At 43.4% G+C, this 22681-nt stretch overlaps 1 protein-coding gene and 1 pseudogene across 3 annotated transcripts in view; one reads left to right on the top strand and one right to left on the bottom strand.

The window, feature by feature from the left end:
• Positions 1-4225: 4225 nt before the first annotated feature.
• NDRG3 (NDRG family member 3) overlaps positions 4226-22681 on the top strand; it is a 90776-nt gene continuing 72320 nt past the window's right edge. For all 3 annotated transcript variants that reach the window (XM_012804147.2, XM_023512140.1, XM_012804148.2), the window contains exons 1-2: positions 4226-4259; positions 21430-21531. In XM_012804147.2, the coding sequence (XP_012659601.2) occupies positions 21475-21531 (57 nt within the window). In that variant the 5' untranslated portion in view covers positions 4226-4259; positions 21430-21474. The remainder of the gene's footprint in view (positions 4260-21429; positions 21532-22681) is intronic.
• On the bottom strand, positions 18304-18393 carry LOC111724757 (annotated as a pseudogene).

Raw genomic sequence — 22681 nt, 5'->3', positions numbered from 1 at the left:
CTCAAATAAGAAAAATAAGAATTAGTATTTCCTTCCTTTGACCTCCATGCATTTTGTTTGTTTGTTTGTTTGTTTATTTATTTTTTTGCTGACAGGGTCTCAGTCTATCACCCTGACTAGAGAGCTGTGGCATCATCATAGCTCACTGCAACCTCAAACTCAGGCTGAGGTGATGCTCCTGCGTCAGCCTCTCAATTAGCTGGGACTACAAACATATGCCACTACACCTGGCTAATTTTTTCTATTTCTAGTAGAGACAGGGTTTAGCTCTGGCTCAGGCTGGTCTCAAATTCCTGAGGTTAAGCAATCTTCCCACCTTGGCCTCTCACAGTGCTAGGATTACAGATGTAAGCCACATGCCTGAATTGCACCCATTTTTTCTTTATATATTTTCTTAGTTCCTGCTGTATGCCAGGCACAGTTCTAGGAACTAGAGAGAAGGCAAAGACACCATAAGCAACATACAGGCCCCCCCTACTCATCCACTGCCAGCACCTAGCAAAAGCTAGGATGAGTAGGATGGGACTGTATGTTGCTTATGATGTCTGGAATATGGGTACTGGGCATGTTAGCTCACATCTGTAATCTCAGCACTTTGGGATGCTAAGGTGGGAGGATCACTTGAGGCCAGAAATTTGAGACTGGCCTGGGCAACATAGACCTTGTTTCTAAAAAGAAAAAAATTAAAATAGATAAGGGATTTCTCCTCATGATGCTCACAATCTATTGGGGATACAGGAACAAGAAGAGAAAACTACAGAAGAGCTATTTTAGCTGATTTAAGGATGAATGAGTTAAATGGGAGAAACATTTCAGGCAAAAGGATCAGCAGTTTTCAAGGCTTGAGAGGGAGAGTAGAGTCTTCTGGGACACTTAAAAAAAAAAAAAAAACAACTAATAAAGCCGGAGTGCTGGGGAACAGTGGAACAGTGGCCTGAGATGAAGATAATCGAAAGTCATTGAAAAGCTTTAAGAGGAGAGACGCTGGGCACAGTGGCTTACACCTGTAATCCTAGCACTCTGGGAGGCTGAGGCAGGTTGATTGCTTGAGCTCACAAGCGAGTTCAGTCTGAGCAAAAGTGAGACCCCATCCTTAAAAATAGCTGGTTGTTGTGGTGGGCACCTATAGTCCCAGCTACTCGCGAGACTTGAGCCCAAGATTTTGAGGTTGTTGTGAGCTATGATACCACGGCACTCTACCAAGGGTGACAAATGAGACTCTGTCTCAAAAAAAAAAGGAGACAGGATTAGAATTTTAAAATTTTATTTGTAGGGCCAGGCAAGGTAGTTCACCCCTATAATCTTAGTACTCTGGGAGGCTGAGGCAGGTGGATTGCCTGAGCTCATGAGTTCGAGATCAGCCTGAGCCAGAGCAAGACCTCGTCTCTAAAAAAAATAAGTAGGCATTGTGGCGGGCGCCTGTAGTCCCAACTACAAACGAGAGTTAAAATTAGAAAGTTACTGGCTGGTCTAAGTGCAGTGGTGTTTACAATTAATTGATCACAACCAGGTAGATTCCTTTGTTCCTTCTCCCACTGCGTCACTTGACTAGCCTTTAAAAAAATAAAATCGAGAGTTACTGATATCTAGTTACTGAAGACTTCAAAATGAATGATACTGTCCAGGGTAGAGCAAGAAGGGAAACTTGAGGCACCCTTAAGGAAACCCAACATTTAAGACTCAAGAGGAATGGTGTTAATTGCCTACTCAGAAGTAGAGTAGTATAAGGGAAAGAGTATAGAGTTTGTAGTTAACCTTCCTTTCTTATGCTCAATTTTCTTATCTGTAAGAGCAGGATAGATCATTCTCTGAAGGTAATTATACTTCCCCCATTTGATTATAAGGGATTTGTTCAAATTCAATAAAAAGTTTTGCGTCTTCAACATCTAAACATGATAAAACACAGAAATATTATCATTCAACTCTGAGCATTTTACATGGATATTATCATTTAGTCTTTACCACAACCTGTAACTATTTTTTATTTTTTTGAGACAGAGTCTCACTTCGTCACCCTCAGTGGAGTGCCATGGTATCATAGGTCTCAGTAACCTCAAACTCTTAGGTTCAAGTGAATTTCTTGCCTCAGCTTCCCCAATAGCTGGAACTACAAGTGCTGGCCATAACGCCCAGCTATTTTTTGGATACTGGGTCTAGCTCTTCCTCAGGGTGGTCTCAACCTCCCAAGCCCAGACAGTCCACCTGCCTCGGCCTCCCAGAGCGGTAAGGTTACAGGTGTGAGCCACTGTGCCTGAACAACTTTTTTTTCTTGTCATTATAGATGAGGAACGCAGGTATGCATGGAAAGAGTAAGTACTTTAACCAAGGATATACAGATAGTATGGGAGGGTGAACTAGAATCAATTTGGCATTTAATAAATGTTAACAGATAAACCTATGTCCTATAATAAAGGGCTATGCTCAATGAATATTTTCCCTCTACCCAAATGTGTTTCAGAATTGGGCTTGATAATATTTCTGCCTTCTGAGATATTTAGAATGTTTGTTCCATTTGCACAATTTAGTTAATATTTTCATTTTAGTCAGTGATACTTAATTTTTTTTTTTTTTTTTTTTGAGACAGAGCCTCAAGCTGTCCCCCTGGGTAGAGTGCTGTGGCATCACAGCTCACAGCAACCTCCAACTCCTGGGCTCAAACGAGTCTCCTGCCTCCGCCTCCCAAGTAGCTGGGACCACAGGCGCCTGCCACAACGCCTGGCCATTTTTTGGTTGCAGCCGTCATTGTTTGGCGGGTCCGGGCTGGGGATTCGAACCCGCCACCTTAGGTGTACGTGGCTGGCGCCTTAGCCGGTTGAGCTATAGGTGCCGAGCCGAGTGATACTTAATATTAAAGAAATAATGGATTAATAAACTTTTTAAAGGAAGAGTTATGTGGGTTTTTAAGTTATTTAAATTGTTGAGTTATTAACCATAATATATGCAGTCGTTCTGGAAAAAAAAATTCCATTTCTTATACTGCATTCAAGAAAGTAGATGTTGGGCGGCGCCTGTGGCTCAGTGGGTAAAGCGCCGGGCCCATATACCGAGGGTGGTGGGTTCAAACCCGGCCCTCGCCAAACTGCAACAAAAAATAGCCGGTTGTTGTGGTGGGGGCTTGTAGTCCCAGCTACTCCGGAGGCTGAGGCAAAAGAATCACCTAAGCCCAGGTGTTGGAGGTCGCTGTGAGCTGTGACAACACAGCAGTCTACCCAGGGCGATAAGGTGAGACTCTGTCTTTGAAAAAAAAGAAAATAGATGTGGTGGCTGGCAGTTTAATAGAGGTGATACAATGGAGGACTGGGAATTAGGAGCCTTGATTCTCGAATTCTAGGTTTGGGGGGGGGTTGCTTTGTTTTTGAGCAAAACACTTTGTTGCCCTCAGTACACGCCCGGCTATTTTTAGCGATGAAGTCTTGCTCTGGCTCAGGCTGGTCTCGAACCTGTGAACTCAGGCAATCCACACGCCTTGGCCTCTCAGAGTGCTAGGATTACAGGTGTGAGCCACCGCACCCGGCTCCTAGTTTTTCTATTTTTTGTAGAGAAGGGGTCTGGCTCCTGCTCAGGCTGGTCTTGAACTGCGCTCAAGCCATCCAGCGACTTGGCCTCTCAGATTACTCGAATCCTAGCTCTTTTTTTTTTTTTTTTTGAGACAGTCCCACTTTATCACACTCGGCGGTAGAGTACTGTAGCATCACAGCCCAGAGCAACCTCCAGCTCCTGGGCTCAGGCGATTCTCTTGCCTCAGCCTCCTGTGTAGCTGGGGCTACTGGCGCCCTACTCACTGAGCCACAGGCGCCGCCCTCGAATCCTACTTATTAAATTACTGTGTTTATTCAAAACACAAAAATTTACTAAGGCCTACGTACCAAGCATTGTGCTAGGCGCTATGTGACTGATCTTGAGTATGGGTCTGAGGCCTCCATGAAAGGCTTCAATGAGATGCGATTTAGGGGAAGGAAGGGAGCCTACCCAGACGCAGCACTCAGCGCCCCTCCCTCCCGGCAGCTCGTAAGAATGAGATTCTCCTCCCAGGAGACTCAGCAGCAAGAAAACTACATCCAACTTGGCGCCGCCGGCCCCTCTCGGCTGGGCCTCCATCTCCTTGGTAGTTCCCGAGGCGGGCGGAAACAGCGCGCCTGCGCGGGCCCTTGCAGACTCAGCGCGCCTGCGCGGCCGCAGCGCCTCCCCCGCCCCTCTCGCCGCCGCTGCCGCCGGCGTCGCCACCGCTACTGCACTGACGGCGGGTGCTCGCGCCTCAGGTGAGTGAGTGAGTGAATGAACGCCTGAGCCCGGCCCGCGGGGGGCGCGCGGCGCTGCATGCGGGGGCGTAGCTCCTTCCTGCTCTTTCCCTGTATCGTCTTCGCTTCACCGCGGGGCTCAGGGACCAGGTTCTGCCCGCTTCCTGTGGACCCCCAGGGCTCTCCGCCCCGCCCGTGGGACCCAGGTCAGCCCGGCCTCCTCGGCTGCTCCCCCAGTCCATCCCTCCAGCGACAGCGGGCGGGCGGCTAGGGACGAACCTCCCTCCAGCGCCAACACCTTAGCTGCAGGGACGTCAGGCCCCCAGCCCCCGCAGTCGCGACCCCCTTTCCCACTCCTGCTCCGCCGCCGGCGGAGCTCGGTGGGCCTCTGGGTTGAACATCTATTTACACCGCCCGCTCTGAGCTCAGCGGCTTGGAAGGGGAGCTGTGAGCACTTCTTCCAACCGTGTGGCTCCGAAGCAGCAGAGGGCAGCCTCTCATGGGACCCTAGACGACCCTTCGGGAAAGAGGCTTCTTAGCTCCACTTTACAGCCAAGGAAACTGAGGCGCAGAGAGCTGAAGTGCCATGCCCAAGGTCATGCTTCTGACTAGAGGCAGGGCTAGCTCTCCAACTCAGGGTCTCGGGCTTTCCGGCCAGTGCAGTTGGAATTTGATCTCGAAACCTTTGAAAAAATTGAAATACATTTGTCATCACCGAAGTTGTTCTTAAACGTTATAAAAGTAGGCTGCAGAAAGATTATTTTCACGTTTTCGGAGTATAATTGGGGGCGTTACTGTAACATAGTAGCGGTGTTAATAAGAGCTAACGTTAATCCAGTGCTATGTGTCTTGCTAAGCGTTTATTAAGATTATCTCGGTACATCATCACTGCTCAATCCAATGCTCCCTCTTTGCTTTTCGTGAAACCCCTTTTTCTGCAGAGCTGACCTCTCTTGTCACAGGTAGACTAGGAAGCTCATGGTTTAGGAGGCAGGGTAGCTCTCCTTAGGTGGCTTATTGGGAGAACAGGAATAAGCCTTGCCTGCTTGCATCCAGATTTTGCCCCAAGCCTGGCCCCCAGGGGATAAAAGTATTCTTCCTTCTCTGGCTGCGGGGAAAGCAGGACTGGGCTAGCTGGGCTGGATGGAGTTGGAGGTGACAGAGCAGATTTGGCAAGCACTCACCTCATTCTGGGACTTTCTGGCTCTGCTCCAATCCCGGGCTTGAACATTTCAGTATTTAAGATAAAGTAAAAAGAGAAAGAACGTTGACACCGTGGTTCTGAATATAAGAAACCTCTCATGAGTTAAAGTTCCAAATGAACAGCTATAAAAATATGTAAATGTTTCTCCCCCAAAATAACTAGCTCAAACTGTCTTTTTTCTCCCTTAGCAAATCCTCCTCCACATTTCAAAGGCTCCACTATATCACCACCTTCTCTGTGAAGCCTTCCCTGCTTGATTTTCCCAAATAGAATCACACAAACACTAGGGTCTTACTTTCAGTCTTACCTCTAGGTCTGTTAGTCCTTTAAGGTCAGGGGGTCATCTTGGCAACCCTAAATGCCTGGCTTAGTAGACCTTTGGTAAAGATACAGTAAATTTCCACTGCTGCTTTTTATTACTTTCCTGTTGCCCTTCCATTCTTCCTTCTTGCCCTTCACTTTCTCTTTGCTGTTCCTTCCTTTGGATTCAACTTCTTGTCATCCCTCACCACTCAAAGGCCTCTGTCTACCCTGTTGTTTCTGAAACCTTGCAGTTAAGAGTCTTGTGAAGCCTGTTTATCCCCAACAGTGGAGTTGGTATTTATTGCTTAAAGGTGCAGGGAAGTTTTAATTTGCATATTGCAGTTGATAGCCTGATGCTTATCTCCTTTTAGTCCCTAAGTGCATGAGAGATACATTTTTACATTTTTTATGCCTTGTAGTTGACTGCCCCTGGTGATACCAGAATAATCACCATCATTATCATATATCATTACATGGCATTTATAATAATAAATATTCAAAAGAGTCCTTTGGGAGGCAGCAGAAATGTGCATGGTTTCTTTATATAAATGTAGCTTCTTAAAGAGTTTTTCCAAATAATTTTCTGCAAATATATTGAACTGTTAAGTGTAAGGCGTAGTATGATACTGGAGTTAGTGGAAGATTCATAGGTGAATCAAACATGGATCCTACTGCAAGAGTTTAGCTCATCGGGAAACACTGTATCTAACTGTAAGTCAAGTCTTAAAATTGCCATATTAGTGTTACAAGCTAAGCCATATTAGAGTATAATGGAATAAGATATTCCAACATGGGTCGTTTTGTGAAATCTTATGTTATTGAAGCTGAAAAGAAGCATTAAGCATTGAGTCCAGCCTTCTCACTTTTATAGACATCATCTTGAGCAATGAACTTGTCCAAGGTCATGGAACTAGGGCTACAATTTGAGATTACAGACTTTTTATCCATTAAAAGTTTGTCAGTGTTTCTTCTCTCAGTGAATTTATCCTTAAAGACATTTACCAGCAAATCCATTAAAATTTCATTTATGTCTAGGTGCACTGGCTCATGCCTGTATTCCTAGTACTCTGGGAGGCTGAGGAGTTCAGGACCACCCTGAGCAAGAGTGAGACCCTATCTCTACTAAAAACAGAAAAACTGGGCAGCGCCTATGGCTCAGTGAGTAGGGTGCCGGCCCCATATACCAAGGGTGGTGGGTTCAAACCCATCCCCAGCCAAACTGCAACAAAAAAATAGCCGGGTGTTGTAGCAGGTGCCTGTAGCCCCAGCTACTCGAGAGGTTCAGGCAAGAGAATCGCTTAAGCCCAAGGAGGTGGAGGTTACTGTGAACTGTGACGCCACGGCACTCTACCAAGGGTTAATAAGTAAAACTCTGTCTCAAAAAAAAAAAAACCAGAAAAACTATTGAGGGGGCGGCGCCTGTGGCTCAAAAGGATAGGGCGCTGGCCCCATATGCTGGAGGTGGTGGGTTCAAACCCAGCCCCGGTCAAAAACTGCAAAAAGAAAAAAGGAAAGAAAAACTAGTGAGGTATAGTGGTGCATGCCTGTAGTCCCAGCTACTCGGGAGGCTGAGGCAAGAGGATTCGATTCCTTGAACCCAGGAGTTTGAGGTTGCTGTGAATTATGATGCCATAGCACTCTACCCAGGTCAGCAGAGTGAGACTCTGTCTCAAAAAAGAAGAAAATTATTTATGTGCTTTGATCAGGGGCAGGGGAAGAGTGATAAGAAATATGATTCATTTAAAAAGAAAGAAATCTGATTCATATCTTCAAGGATGTTACAGTCTTTTGGAGGAAGAGTAAAGAACAGTTCTCTAGGCTTGGCGCCTGTGGCTCAGGTGGCTAAGGCGCCAGCCACATACACCTAAGGTGGTGGGTTCGAATCTAGCTCTGGCCCGCCAAAAACAACAATGACGGCTGCAACCAAAAAATAGCCAAGTGTTGTGGTGGGTGCCTGTGGTCCCAGCTACTTGGGAGGCTGAGGCAGGAGACTTGCTTGAGCCCAGGAGTTGGAAGTTGCTGCGGGGTGGGGTGCCCCCGCCCCCCCCCCCGGGGGGCAACTGGGGGGTTTTTTCTCAAAAAAAAAAAAAAAAAAAAAGAACAGTTCTCTAACATTGAAAACAGATACCTAATTGTTAATTTGTATGGTAGAGGGATTAGGTGTGTTGCATAAGTTAGGGAAAGAGAGACAAGAAGGATCAGTATGAGCTGCAGTGGTGAGACCACGTTGAGGAAGAATTAGGACCTTCTGGGCCTTGACAATAGAGTCAGAGTTAATTAACAAGACAAGGAAAGCATATTGAAGCATGGTTGATAAAATTGAGATAGGATAGCAATGCCTACCTTATTTAAGGGATAATAAAAAAAAAATTGCCTCAGCTAGATTAAAGTGATGGTTCTCAACCATCAGAGTCACTTAGGGAGTTTAAACTCATATGGTTGGATCCCACTTCTAGCGTTTCTGATTGATTATATCTGGAGTGGGGCCCTAGAATTTGCAGTTTTAACAGGTTCCTAGGTGAGGCTGATGCTGTTAGTCCAAGTTCCACACTTTGAGAACCACTGTGTTAGAAAGTTGAGAAGCTGGTCAGAAACTGTCAACTTGTTTTACTGTGTATGTCTTACATTAGCATCATAGGAGAGTTTTAGAAAGATACATACCATAACTATAGTGGTAGTCACTTGTGGGAGTGGGATTTAGAGGGTTGGAGAACTGACTTTATCTTATACCATTCTATATTAGTTTTGCATTGTGCACATACTGCTTTTGTATTTTAAAAAGGAAAGAAAAATCTGAGTCCTTTTTGAAGATACATACTAAAATATTTATAGCCTAAAAAAAGAGCTTGGTAAAGTAATTTAGTTTCACACAACAAACATATTTGGAGTGTCTGTTATATGCCAGATGCTGCTAGCTTCTGGAAATACAAAGCCTTTGCTAAAGCTTCTAGTCTGGTGATCGAGATGGGCAGATAATAGCTCAACTCAATGTGGCATGAGGTTCCAAAGAGCAGATCTACCTCTGTGCTTGGCTGATAACAGGCAATTGGTAAATGATGAATAAATTAACAAATCTAGAAAAGAATTGAAACTAGTACGAAAGAAAGGAAAAGGCCAAGTGGGAGTTTCTGGGAGAAAATTAACAAGCCTGGATGGGAATGGTGAAAGGAAGGAGTGCATTAAGAAGGACTTTTCAAATCCAAAGATTGATAACATTTTGGGTTTGCTGCAGAATTGGATGTCAAATTATCTATTCTAAAAGATTCCCCCAACCCCTTGTAAGAGTCTGCTTAAAAATAGCACACAAAAACATACCTAGCTTGAGTATGAGAATTTTTACCAGGTTGCAGTGTTTTCTTTGGTAAATAAAAGGGTTTTTTTTGTTTGTTTGTTTTGAGGCAGAGTCTCACTGTGTCACCCTGGGTAGAGTGCTGTGGCATCACAGCTCATAGCAACCTCAAACACTTGGGCTTAAGCAGTTCTCTTGCCTCATCCTCTAAAGTTGCTGGGACTACAGGCACCCGCCACAACACCCACCTATTTTTTTGTTGCAGTTGTTAATGCTGTTGAGCTGGCCCAGGCCAGGCTCGGTACGGGTGCCACCTAAATAAAAGTTTTAATCACAATGCTGATTCCGTTGTATTTGTAGTATTTACCTATAATTGTTCTCTTATTTATTCATGTGAAATTAATTGATATATGGAAAATGTTTTAAATAGTATGGGGAAATGGGTGGTTTTATGTTTTTTTGATCTTTTCAGTTGACTCAAAATTCTGTGATATTTCCTATGATGCCTGACAGAGTTAAACATATCAGCCCTAAATAAATATTTGTTGTCGAAGACTACATGGGGTGCATTTTTCAGGAAATATGGCTTCTTTGCATTGAGTTAAATTCTATATAAACACTAATTACTGTACTGAATAGGCTATGCTGTTAAACTTGAATGATACGGAGCTGGCATTCTGGATGTGGTGATAACACATGATACGGAGCCTTTTTATGTAGAGTTGCTACTTTTTCTCACTCCCCAGAGATTTAATATAGTAAATGAAGATTAATTTCCAAGGTAAAATGGTGACTTTCCCCAGGCTTTGGCTATATCATTCATCTTTAATCTCTTTTTTTTTTTTTTTTGAGACAGAGCCTCAAGCTGTTCCCCTGGGTAGAGTGCCGTGGCATTACAGCTCACAGCAACCTCCAACTCCTGGGCTCAAGCGAGTCTCCTGCCTCAGCCTCCGAAGTAGCTGGGACCACAGGCGTCCGCCACAACACCCGGCTATTTTTTGGTTGCAGCCGTCATTGTTTGGCGGGTCCGGGCTGGGGATTCAAACCCGCCACCTTAGGTGTATGTGGCTGGCGCCTTAGCCGGTTGAGCTATAGGTGCCAAGCCCGTCTTTAATCTCTTAACCACATAAAAATGCCCATAGTCTCAAGTATGGGTTTTTTAATTAATAAGTATAAATTGTTGATATAGCCACTCTTCATACTTAATTTTATTACTTAGAGATTTTTTGTTTTATATTTCGCAGTATCTTTTTTAAAATGGTGCTATTTCGAGTTTTGGGACAATAGCTGTCATTTTTTTGGGAACTGCCACTAATGTTACTTAAAAACTCATAAACCTAATAAATCAGGATAAGAAAATTGTATGTAGCTGATAAAAACAGAATGAAATTGCTTCCTACTTGCAGTGATAACTTAAGATTAGAAATAGTACTTCTGTAGTTCCAGGTACTCAGGAGGCTGAGGCTGGAGGATCACTTTAGCTCAAGGGTTTGAGACCGGTCAGGGCAAAATAGCAAGGCCTTGTCTGACAACAAAAACAAGATTAGAAGTCATGTCAACTTTTCATTTGTTATGTAGTAATCTTTTCTGAAATATGTGCTTTCCAAACAGAGGGGGTTTTTTGACTCTGCACCTGTGGCACAGTGGTTATGGCACCGGCCACATATACCAAGGGTGGCAGGTTTGAACCTGGCCCAGGCCAGCAAAGCAACAATGACAACTGCAACAACAAAAAAATTGCCAAGTATTGTGGCGAGTGCCTGTGATCCCAGCTACTTGGGAGGCTGAGGCAAGAGAATCACTTAAGCCCAAGAGTTTGAGGTTGCTGTGAGCTATGACGCCATGGTACTGTGTCTGTCATCCTCGGTAGAGTACTGTGGCTTCACAGCTCACAGCAACCTCAAACTCTTGGGCTCAAGCGATCCTCTTGGCTCGGTTTTTCTATTTTTAGTAGAGACGAGGTCTTGCTTTTTGCTCAGGCTGGTCTCAAACTCGTGAGCTCTAGCAATCCACCCATCTTGGCATCCCAAGTGCTAGGATTACAGGTATGAGCCACCGCCTAGCCTCAAAACAAGAGTTTTTTTAAAATGACAGCTTTGGGCCTGGTAGGGCATCTCACACCAGGAACCCCAGTACTTTGGAAAGCTGAGGTAGGAGGATCACTCAAGGCCAGGATTTTGATACCAGCCAGGGCAACACAGTGAAACTCTAATTTTTTTTTTTTTTTTTTTTTTTTTTGAGACAGAGCCTCAAGCTGTCCCCCTGGGTAGAGTGCCATGGCATCACAGCTCACAGCAACCTCCAACTCCTGGGCTCAAGTGAGTTTCCTGCCTCTGCCTCCCAAGTAGCTGGGACCACAGGCGCCCACCACAACGCCAGGCTATTTTTTGGTTGCAGCCATCATTGTTGTTTGACGGGTTCGGGCTGGATTCAAACCCGCCACCTTAGGTGTATGTGGCTGGCGCCTTAGCCACTTGAGCCACAGGTGCCGAGCCGAAACCCTAATTTTTTATTAGCTGGTTATTGTGGTGCACGCCATTAGTCCCAGCTACTTAAGTGGCTAAAATGGGAAATTCTCTCGAGCTCAAGAGTTTGAAGTTATAGTGAGCTATGGTCACACTACTATACCTCAGCCTTGACAACAGAGTAAGATCTTGTCTCTAAAAAAAATGAATAAAAATGATGGCTTTATCCTTATGGTGCTTTTGCATTTTTAGGTCTGAACTCTCAACTCATGGATAAAAATTGGATCCTTTTTAAAATTGTGAGATCTTAGTTCCAAAACCATTGTACTTTAAACTATAATACTTAGCAGAAAACTAAGAGAGGAATCAGGCTATTGTCTTCCTGTCTTCCTGTCTTCCTTCCTTCCTTATTCCTTCCCTCCCTCCCTCCCTCCTTCCCCTTTATCATAGTTCACAGTGGCCCCAAATTCTGGGTTTAGGTAGTCCTTCTGCCTCAGCCTCTTAAGTAACTAGGACTACCAGTCATGTGCCACCACACCCACCTAATTTTTTTCTGTTTTTAGTAGAGATCGGGTCTTGCTTTTGCTCAGACTGGTCTCAGACTCCTGAGCTCAAATAATCCTCAAGCCTCAGACTCCCAAAATGCTATGATTATAGGCATGAGCCACTGTGCCAGGCCACTATTGTCTTTTTATCCTTGCAGCTAGAAAGCTCTCAAGCCAGAGCCCCTCTTGCCATTTAAAGATGTTGCTTCCCTTAAGTCTTTGTGTTGGAATGGTTTTAACCAAACTAAAATGAAGCTTTGGTGATTAGATAGTCCTTAGATAGGTGGGAGTCTCTCCTATTAAAGTAGTAATGGTAATAATAATACCTAAACTTTGTATAATGCTTGTCAGTTTTCAGAATTCTTTGATCATTAATTCCTGTCTGATAAATTCCAGTAATCAAATCTGAGAAAATAAGTTAGAAGAACTAATGATAGGTTGGCATCAAGTGGGAAAAATTATTCATAGAGGTCTGTTCAAGCTCTAGGTGCATATCGCTCAGGTTCACATCTTTGCTCTGCTGCTTGCTGGCTGTGTGACCTTTGGCAAATTACAAAATCACTAAAGCCTCAGTTTCTTCATATGTAAAAAGGGGAGCATTACAGCACATAGCTTATAAATGTGTTTGGAAGTAAAATGAAACAATGAATGGATAAAGTGTTTATCATGGTATCTGCCATAGCGTAAGAGTGCAATACATTTGGCTAGTATGAGTATTAAGTTCTGTATTTTAGGCTCTTGTTTGTCCTTTACCTCACTCAGGCTGTCTTAAAGAACAAATTGTTTTCGGAGATTCTGCCTTAGAGCTGGCAGGAACCTGGAGCCCATCCAAGAGCACACCAGGGCCTTGCCAGCAGTAGCTTTCCTGGTGTCCTGAGCTGCATCCTTCAAAAATGTGAGCCAGAGGGTCGTGCTTCTCTTTTAGTTACTTTAGTATGACACTTGTGTTAGACCTTCAGATGACTGATGGGTGTTGGGGATTAATAAGAAGACCCTACATGGGAGTTACTTTGTTGTAGCAGTTATCTGTGCCAGGATGCTGGAATGAATAGAATGAATACATGGGGCAGACTCCAATTCCTAGGTTGGAAGTTTCTGCAGATGTCCAGTTTACCACCTGCTGCCAGCACCCAGGCGTGTCACAACAGGAAGGTGGGCCTGTTATAGGAGGTGCTGCCCTTTTCCTTTTCCTTTCAGGAAAATACAAGTGATGTGAATGGCTCTTATCCAGGACTGAGGACTGGCAGGGATGTTTCCTGTTAAAATAAGAATCTGTGAGCATGCTTCAGCAGTTGCCTTTGATCACTGCCTCAATCTCTTTGCTTATGTAGATAGGGGATATTATCTCATAGTATGTCCAATGGTAAAGAGGTACCCGGCCTGTCCTTTATGCAGTGAAAAATCTCTGTGAACTATTTAAAAAATCATTGTTTCTTCCAGGGAGCTGGGTGGTTTGGGTTGTTTATCTGGTTTCCCAGCGAGTCTCCAGAGTCCTTTGCTTCCCTAAGGGCCCCCAGAAGACAGCAGTGAAACCACCGTCTATTACCCTGGACATTTCGGGGATGCTTAAGTCAATAGTTTATTATTAGATTAATTCAGGTTTTATCCCTGACAAAGCTTAAAAGCCATAAGATACTTAAAACTTAAAAATCATCAAATAATTGCACATTTTATAGAATTAATTTAGCCCAGTACTGTAGAACCTCTTTCAGAGCCTGGGCTAGAAGTCCAGATGCTAGTCACAGCCCTATACTTAGCCAGCTGTGTGAATTTATGCAAATCACTTAAGTTTTCTGGGCCTCTTTTCTCATTGGAAGATACTATAGACCAGTAGTTCTTAGCTATAGCTGTATGTAAGAATTACTTGTGGAGCTTTAAAAACATTACTTGACGTGGCTGGGGAGGCTGAGGTGCCCTTGATGTCACAAATCGAAGACCAGCTTAGGAGACCCTGGTTCAAAAAAAAAAAAGACTCACAATACTTGAGTCCTGCCCCTACCCCCAGTTAAATTGGCACTGATACTCTTCAAAGCCACCCGGGTCTTTTCTATGTATAGTTAAGACAAGTACTGGACAAGATGACCAAGTTTTAAACACCTGAAAAAGTTAAGCTTCTGTGTTTTTCTGCTTCTCAGAAACCATCAGTGGTTGTCTACATAGTGATACCCAGTTCAGGCTGGGCACAGTGGCTCACATCTATAATCCTAACACTCTGGAAGGCTGAGATGGGTAGATCTCTTGAGCTCAGGAGTTCATGATCAGCCTGAGCAAGACTGAGACCCTGTCTCTAAAAATAGCCAGGTGTTGTAGTGGGCACCTGTAGTCCTAGCTACTTGAGAGGCTGAGGCAAGACAATCACTTGAGCACAAGAGTTTAAGGCTGTTGTGAGCTATGACACCTCGGCACTTCACCAAGGGTAAGAAAATGAGACTCTGTCTCAAAAAATTAAAAATAAAAAAACAAAATTCAGTTCAAGTGCTCTGCCTTCTCACACAGACTATTCCAGCTTGTGTTCTTTTTCAGCCCCATTGTTCTTGGTGTCACCTGAATATGTTATGTATATTTCTTTCTTTCTCATCCTGGATGTTCTGACCTGAAATGTCTTCTTTTTCCTTCTACCTATCTAAAATGTATACCTAGGGCGGCACCTGTGGCTTAAGGAGTAAGGTGCTGGCCCCATATACTGGAGGTGGTGGGTCCAAACCCTGCCCTGGCCAAAAACTGAAAAAAAAAAAAAAAAAAACCCCAAAAGACATATAACTGGGCTCGGCGCCCATAACACAGTGGTTATGGCGCCAGCCACATACACTGAGGCTGGCGTGTTCTAACCCAGCCCGAGCGTGCTAAAGATCAATGACAACTGCAACAAAAAATAGCTGGGCATTGTGGCGGGCGCCTGTAGTCCCAGCTACTTGGGAGGTTGAGGCAAGAGAATCGCCTAAGCCCAAGAGCTGGAGGTTGCTGTGAGCTGTGACACCAGAGCACTCTACCAAGGGCAACAAAGTGAGACTGTTTCTTAAATAAATAAATAAGTATACCTGCAGGGCCCATCATTCTCACTTCACTTGGGAAACTCCTGACCATCCTAGTTGTTAGTTATTTTTCCCACCTCTGCACTGGTTCCAAATTTCATTTAGTTCTGAGAATATGTTTCAAACACTAGGAACAACATAAGACATGAAAATTCAAGCAACATTCTGTCCTCTTGGGAAAATAGAACACATGGAAGTGCAGAGATCCCTTACCCAAAATGCCTGAGACCAGAAGTGTTTTAGATATCACATTTTTCAGATTTTTTAATATTTGCATTATACCTACAGAATATCCCTCATTTGGAAGTCTAAAGTGCTGTAATTAGCATTTCTTTGAGGGTCATGTTAGGGTTCCAAAAGTTTTGAATAGGGAAGGGGGAAAGGGGCTCAGTAAGTCTCCACCTAATGGATACAATGTAGGGGTATATGGTACATCTGGGTGAAAGACTCAAGTAGGACTGGGACTTTTCCTAACAAATGCAAATAACGTAGCCTTGTCATATGTACCCTTATGTTAAGCCAAAATAAGAAGTAAAATAATTTTTAAAATTAAAAAAAATATGGTATTAAAACAGTTCAGATTTTGGATTTTCAGATTACAGATGCTCAGCATGTGTCATTGGCATGACTTGTATGACTGTTAAACATCTCTGTTGTAGCTTGTATTGGCTGTTTTATTATGTGTGCATTTTGTAAGTATTAGTTGATAGATAGCTATCCATGATCTAACTTCATCTGTCATTTTTTTTAGTTTCCTACTTCCAACAGGAACCCTCTGGTCTTACCAAATTAGAATTATTATTATTGTTTTTTAAACAGACAGGGTGTTACTATGTTGCTGAGGCTGGTCTCAAACTCCTGAACTCAAGAGGTCCTCAGCCTCCCATACATAGTGCTGGGATTCCAGGCGTGAGCCACCACATACAGCTCAAATTGGAACATTTTCCAAGAGACCTGTGCTTTCTCATCTCTGTGTCTTTTAAGTTATTTTCCCTTTCTGGAATTCCTTCTTTTTTCTTTCACCCTCACCCATAGGAATTTTTTTTGTTCTTCTAGGTGTAGTTCAAATATTACCTCCTCCATGAAGCTTTTCTCGGCACCTATAATGTGCGTTAATTTTTGCCCTAAATCTCTGTGACCCTTAGAGCAATAGTTGGTTTTTTTTTGTTTTTTTTTTTTGAGACAGAGCCTCAAGCTATCCCCCTGGGTAGAGTGCTGTGGCATCACAGCTCACAGCAACCTCCAACTCCCGGGCTCAAGCGAGTCTCCTGCCTCAGCCTCCCAAGTAGCTGGGACCAGAGATGCCTGTCACAACGCCTGGCTATTTTTTGGTTGCAGCCATCATTGTTGTTTTGGTGGGCCTGGGCTGGGTTTGAACCCGCCACCTTAAGTGTATGTGGCTGGCGCCTTAGCCACTTGAGCCACAGGCACTGAGCCAGAGCAATAGTTTTCAATTGGGAATACTTTTGCCCCACTGAGGACATTTGGCATTGTCTGGAAACATTTTTAGTTTTTACAGCTGTTGGTAGAATGGTACTGGCATCTGGTTCTGTAGGCCAGAGATGCTGCTGTACATTCTAGAGTGTACAGGACAGTCCTCCCAAAAGAAAGAGTTGTCTGGCCTAAAATGTCAATGGTGCCAAGTTTGAGAAACTGCCTTTGAGTTTGTCCAAGTCTTAAGTTTATGTGTATTCTGCCTTGAACTGTACTGATTTGTTTATAGACTTTGTCTCTCTATCTCAATTGAATTAATGGGTAAAGAGGAACTCCAGTTCTAAATCTGTGCTTTCTTGTTATTCACACCATATCAGGGTTTTATCCTAGAGCCTGTGGCCTGATCCTGACTGCTCTGTTGAAGGTGTTTTGTAAATTGTAAAGTACTGAGATGATTACTCTTTTAGCCACTGTTTATAGGTAAAAAGAGAAAGGATGTGAGTCTGCTTGCTTAGATGTTCTCCTGACTACCTTTCCACCCCATCCCCTGGCCACTTCTTGCTGCTTTCTAACCATAACTACTAAAGCACTAGCTCCAGTTGACCCCTTCCGAGTCTTTCTCCCAAGTATACCTCTTGTGTTTGCTGCCTTCATTCTGTTTGGGTCGTCTGTCTATAATCTTGGCAAAAACAAAAGTGGTTGATTCTGCCCCTGGAATAAAAACTAGTGGTTTGGTGTTAAGACATCCTGGCAAAGTCTGACAAAGGCCAGATTACTTTGGTCAGGGGAGAAAGCTACAAAACAAGACAGCTTACAGTTTAGAAAGCCAATGCTTTCTTATTCTTAGTCTTTTTAAAACTAATAAAGCAGTGCTTTTAAACACTGGAAATGTCAGTAAGCTTTCTCTGACTAATGGGCATAGCTTAGGGTGAGATAAAAGCCTGACACCCTCTTACCTTTAAGGTCATGTCAAGTATACTCTCCTGCTGATTTACCCAGTGACCTTCAGCTAGTTGTTAAACCTCAGCATGCTGGGACCACTCAGGATTGTAGTAAGGGCTATATCAGTTACCCTGGGAAAAAATGTAATGTATTACTACTTTTATAGGGAGTTTCCTATCAGGGCTAAGATCATCCTGCCCAGTCTTTTCCCTTGACAGACAGGGAAACTCATGCCTATCTATGCTCAGGTTATTCTTGGATTCCTGACCCAAATTGTTCTGTTGGATTTTTGTTGGTTTGTTAAATCAATTTCACCGTTAACTCTATCTCAGCTCACTGATTTACATTCATTGTGCAATCATTCTTCTATCTCCCTAACCAGGATCCTTGGTAAAATCTGACTCTATTCTGACTTCATGCTATTTTTACCAATTTTATATCCTAGATCTCCCTTTTTCTCCTCTTTTTGTAATTCCAGTAACCTGACAGACCTTTGTCACCTTTCATCTAGTTTCTGCAAATTGTTGTTTCTCCATTATCTTCCCCTTCTAGTTGACCTGGCCTGTTGAGTGTTTAAAAATCCCATCTAAGTTTACTGAAATTCTTTTTGGAAGAAGCCAGGATGAAATAAAACTGAATCTTTCTCTGCCTCATTCTCACTATCTTTTTTGCAGACTGTTGCTAATAATCAAGCTTTTTAGTTCTGTAGTTCCTTGACTTAAATAATCTCCACTCTTCAGTGATGAGGTAACATGTTAGACTGTCGTCATTCAAAACTGATTATGTCTAAGATCCTAAACAGGATACCCAGGTGATAGAGTTGGAGACACACTGTGCTTTTTTTTTTTCCATGTCAGATGGGTAATGTAATACGGTTTGAGGGAGGCACATCTCACACATGTGTGACACTCAGTCATCGTACTTATAAACTAGAAAAGGATTATACACTGTTCTAATAACAGACAATAAATAGCTCTTTCTTCTGAAACTGGTTACTGATTTTCTTTTTCTGTGCTCATTCCATGTTCTCCATGCACTTCATTAACTATGGAGCTAGTGAGGGCTCTTATCCTGATGCGATGACTCAAACTTTCATTTTTAAGATGTCTGAGTCATTGTTGGTATGTATAAGATTGCTTTAGGCTTCTATTACCTCAAAGAGGTATCACAGTATAGGTAAAGAAGAAGGACCTTGCCCATGGTCCGACAACTAGTAGTTAGGGCCTTGGCATAGCCATTACGGTATACAGGTTGAATATCCCTTACATGAAATTAGTGGCACCAGAAGTGTTTTGAGAGTTTAGATTTTTATGATTTTGTCATATTGGCATTACACAGTAAAACCTCTGTACTTTGACCCCAAGGGACTCTATGAAATAGGTCAATGTACAGAGGTGGTCAACATAAGGAAGTAGGCCGATTGTGATACATATACTGACATGTGGTGCTTGTCCAGTATATGGAAATTAGGTCAACTTAAGGAGGTGGTCAACTATAGAAGTTTTATTGTAGATTTACTGGTTAAACATCCCAAATCTAAAATTCCAAAATGAATGCCAACAAGATACTGATAGGAAATGCTAATTGGATCATTTCAGGTTTTAGATTTTTGGATTTGGAATGCTCAAGCTATAATAGGAAAAGCAAATGTTTTTAAATCCTTGTACTACTATTTACTATTATTATTATTAGAGATGATGTCTTGCTATGTTGCCCAAGCTGGACTTAAATCCTGGGTTCAAGTGATCCTCTGCCTCAGGCTCCTGAGTAGCTAGGACTAGTCCTGTGGTGTCCACCTTAGATGGGGGATTTCAGAGAAGTTAATTAACCTCTCTAAGTCTAAATTTCTCATCTATAAAGTAGGAAGTGAAGATATCTACCAGAAAGGATTATTATGAAGATTAAACATGAGGTACTTATATAATAATTCCTGGCACAGAGTAGATGCCCACCTTTTTCCCTTTCCACCCATTCAGTACTGGACTCACTTCCTTAACTTGAGGATGGCTAGTTTTTACTTATTAGTCTTCCCTTTTCCTCATAAGACTAGGAAAGATGTAAAATTGTCTGCTGCAGTTTATAAACTCTCTGTTGGCCTTTTAAAAATATTAATAGCTCTGGGGCGGCGCCTGTGGTTCAGCGAGTAAGGTGCTGGCGCCACATACCGAGAGTGGCAGGTTCAAACCCAGCCTCCGCCAAACCGCAACAAAAAATAGCTGGGCATTTTGGCGGGCACCTGTAGTCCCAGCTTCTTAGGAGGCTGAGGCAAGAGAATCGCCTAAGCCCAGGAGCTGGAGGTTGCTATGAGCTGTGATGCCTCGGCACTCTACCGAGGGCAACAAAGTGAGACTCTGTCTCAAAAAATATATATATATATCTTAGTACCATGATGAGAATCTGGCAGCTATAGCATTTGTGCAGATGCTGGGACGCAAGCCTTTGGATCCCCAGGAGGGAGCCAGTCTGTGTAGCCGATCTAGAGATGGAGTTTTCCACCATGTGATCTTAAGCTTTTTTATAGAAGTTACAAAACTGCCCATTGGCAAGGGTTGGCAACAGTAAGAAAAAATTGAGCAAAAATTGAGTTTCTAGACGAAAGCATTAGGTCCTCTAATATGTGGAAGGTGAATGTCTACTGCTTTGTTGCCAGCTCCTCCGTCACACTGGAGCAGCAAGCTTACTGTTCTATACAACATCAGTTACACAGGCCATCCCTGATTTTTAGAGGGTGGGGGATTATACGTGAGTGTGAGTACTGGGTAACAGTGATCATTGGAGGCCATCTTAGAGGCAGACTACTATTGTATTAATTATTTTTTTGCTACATAAAAGTATTGCCACAAATTTAGTAGCCTAAAACAACACACGTTTATTATCTTGCAGTTTCCATGAGTCAGGAGTCTGGTGAAGGTGGCATAGGTCTTCTGCAAGGCTGCAGTCAAAGCAGTTGGTTAGGGCTTGCTTCTCATCTGAGACCCAACTGGGGAAGGATCTGCTTCTAGGCTCTTGTGGTGGTTCGTAGTATTCAGTTCCTTGCAGACTGTTGGACTGAGGCTCTCAGATTCAGGTGGAGGCTGTTCTCAGTTCCTTGCCACATGAACCTCTCATGACACCTCAGCTTGCTTCTTCAAAGCTAGCAGGGGAGAGAGTGTCAGCAAGACAGTAGTTCAAACATCACATAGTGTAAATCACATACAGGAACTCCATCCTTTCACTTTTGCTGTCTTATGTTGTTTTTTGTTTTGTTTGGGGGTTTTTTGAGACAGAATCTCACCTGTTTACCTTGGGTAGAGTGCCATGGCGTGAAAGCTTATGGCAAACTCAAATTCCTGGGCTCAAGCAATTCTCTTATCTCAGTCTCCTGAGTAACTGGGACTATAAGCACTTGCACAACACCTGACTAGTTTTTCTGTTTTTAGTACAGACAGAGGTCTTATTTTGCTCAGGCTGGTCTTGAACTCTTGACTGCTCAGGTGACTGCCCCTCACCCCCACAGCTTCCCAGAGTGCTAGGCCATATTCTGTTGTTTAAAAGCAAGCCACAGGTTCTACCTCTACCTTTCCCGGGAGGGCAGAATTATGTAAGGGTGTGAATACCAGGAAGCAAGAATCATGTAGGCCACTTTAGCATCTGTCTGCCATAACTATGTCTCTTAAGCCCCCTGAGCAGTGTGATGCAGGGTAAGCACTATTACAGGCGTCCTCACCTATGGCCTGCGGGCCACATACAGCCCACCTAGGACATTTATCCGGCCCGCCAGGTGTTTTTGCTGCCATTGCCTGTCCTGCTTAGCAGCCAACTCGTCCTAGGGCCTGCATTCTGGCCCTCCAACGGTCTGAGGGACAGTGAACTGGCCCTCTGTTTAAAAAGTTTGAGGACCCCTGCTCTATTATTTGAATGAATGGGTGTAGTGTGACTGTTTTATTTCCAACTCCTAGCTGAAGTCTTTTTCTTTACTTCCTTCTCTTCTGTTTCAGAGTTACTGATTTATTCTTGAGATTCCCCTATTCTCATCTGTCCTCATGGATGAACTTCAGGATGTTCAACTCACAGAGATCAAACCACTTCTAAATGATAAGGTAAAGATTACTCTGTGTTTGCTAAAATATATGCAAGTCTTTCCTTCTGTTATTAGTTCATTTTCTATATCATCTGAATAGTTACTAACTCAGCATATTTAGCTTGACTTTCAATGGAGGGAATACTGTTCAAAATGTATTTCTTAACCCACTTTTAAAAAAAAAAAAAAAAAAAGAGTCTCAGTCATCCTGGGGTTGAGTCTTGTGGCATCATAGCTCACAGCAACTTCAAACTCTTAGGCTTAAGTAGTCCTCTTGCCTCAGCTTCCCAAGTAGCTGGGACTATAGACACCCACCACAATACCTGGCTATTTTTCTTTCTATTTTTAGTAGAGATGAGGTCTCACTTTGCTCAAGGTAGTCTTGAACTCCTAAGTTCAGGTGATCCACCTACCTCAGCCCCCAGAATGCTATCATTACAGGTGTGAGCCACTGTGTCCAGCCTTTTAACCTACTTTGGTTTCCACAGGCCAAATTCAATGAAGTTACATTTGAGGCTCAGCGCCCATACCACAGTGATTACGGTGTCAGCCATATACACTGAGGCTGGTGGGTTCACTGGCAATTCAAACCTGGCCTGGGCCAGCTGAACAATAATGACAGCTGCGACAAAAAAATAGCTGATGTTGTGGTAGGCACCTATAGTCCCAGCTGTTTGGGAGGTTGAGGTAAGAGAATCATTTAAACCCAAGAGTTAGAGGTTGCTGTGAGCTATAATTCCACAGCACTCTCCTGAAGGTGACATAGACTTTGTTTCAAAAAATAAAAAGTTATATTTGAGATTTTCTTATTTTACAACTAGAAAAGGGAAAAGATAATTTGGCAAAGTTAAGCAGAAAGCATTGGGGTAGGGTAAGGTAGGGTAGAGTTTAACTTTTTTTTCTTTTTTTTTTTGAGACCTCAGTAGAGTGCTGTGCTGTCATACCTCACAGCAACCTGAAACTCTTGGTCTCAAGCGATTCTCTTGCCACACCCTCCTGAGTAGCTGGGACTATAGGTGCCCACCACAACGCCCAGCTATTTTTAGAGACGAGGTCTCACTCTAAAAAGACTGGCTCTAGGCTCGGCGCCTATAGCTCAACTGGCTAAGGCGCCAGCCACGTACACCTAAGGTGGCGGGTTCGAATCCCCAGCCCGGACCCGCCAAACA

This window comes from Otolemur garnettii, unplaced genomic scaffold (genome assembly GCF_000181295.1).
Source record: "Otolemur garnettii isolate 467f Iridium unplaced genomic scaffold, OtoGar3 scaffold00025, whole genome shotgun sequence".
Lineage (NCBI taxonomy): Eukaryota > Metazoa > Chordata > Mammalia > Primates > Galagidae > Otolemur > Otolemur garnettii.
The sequence above is the reverse complement of the archived record's forward strand: the minus strand, read 5'-3'. Positions and strand labels throughout refer to the sequence as shown.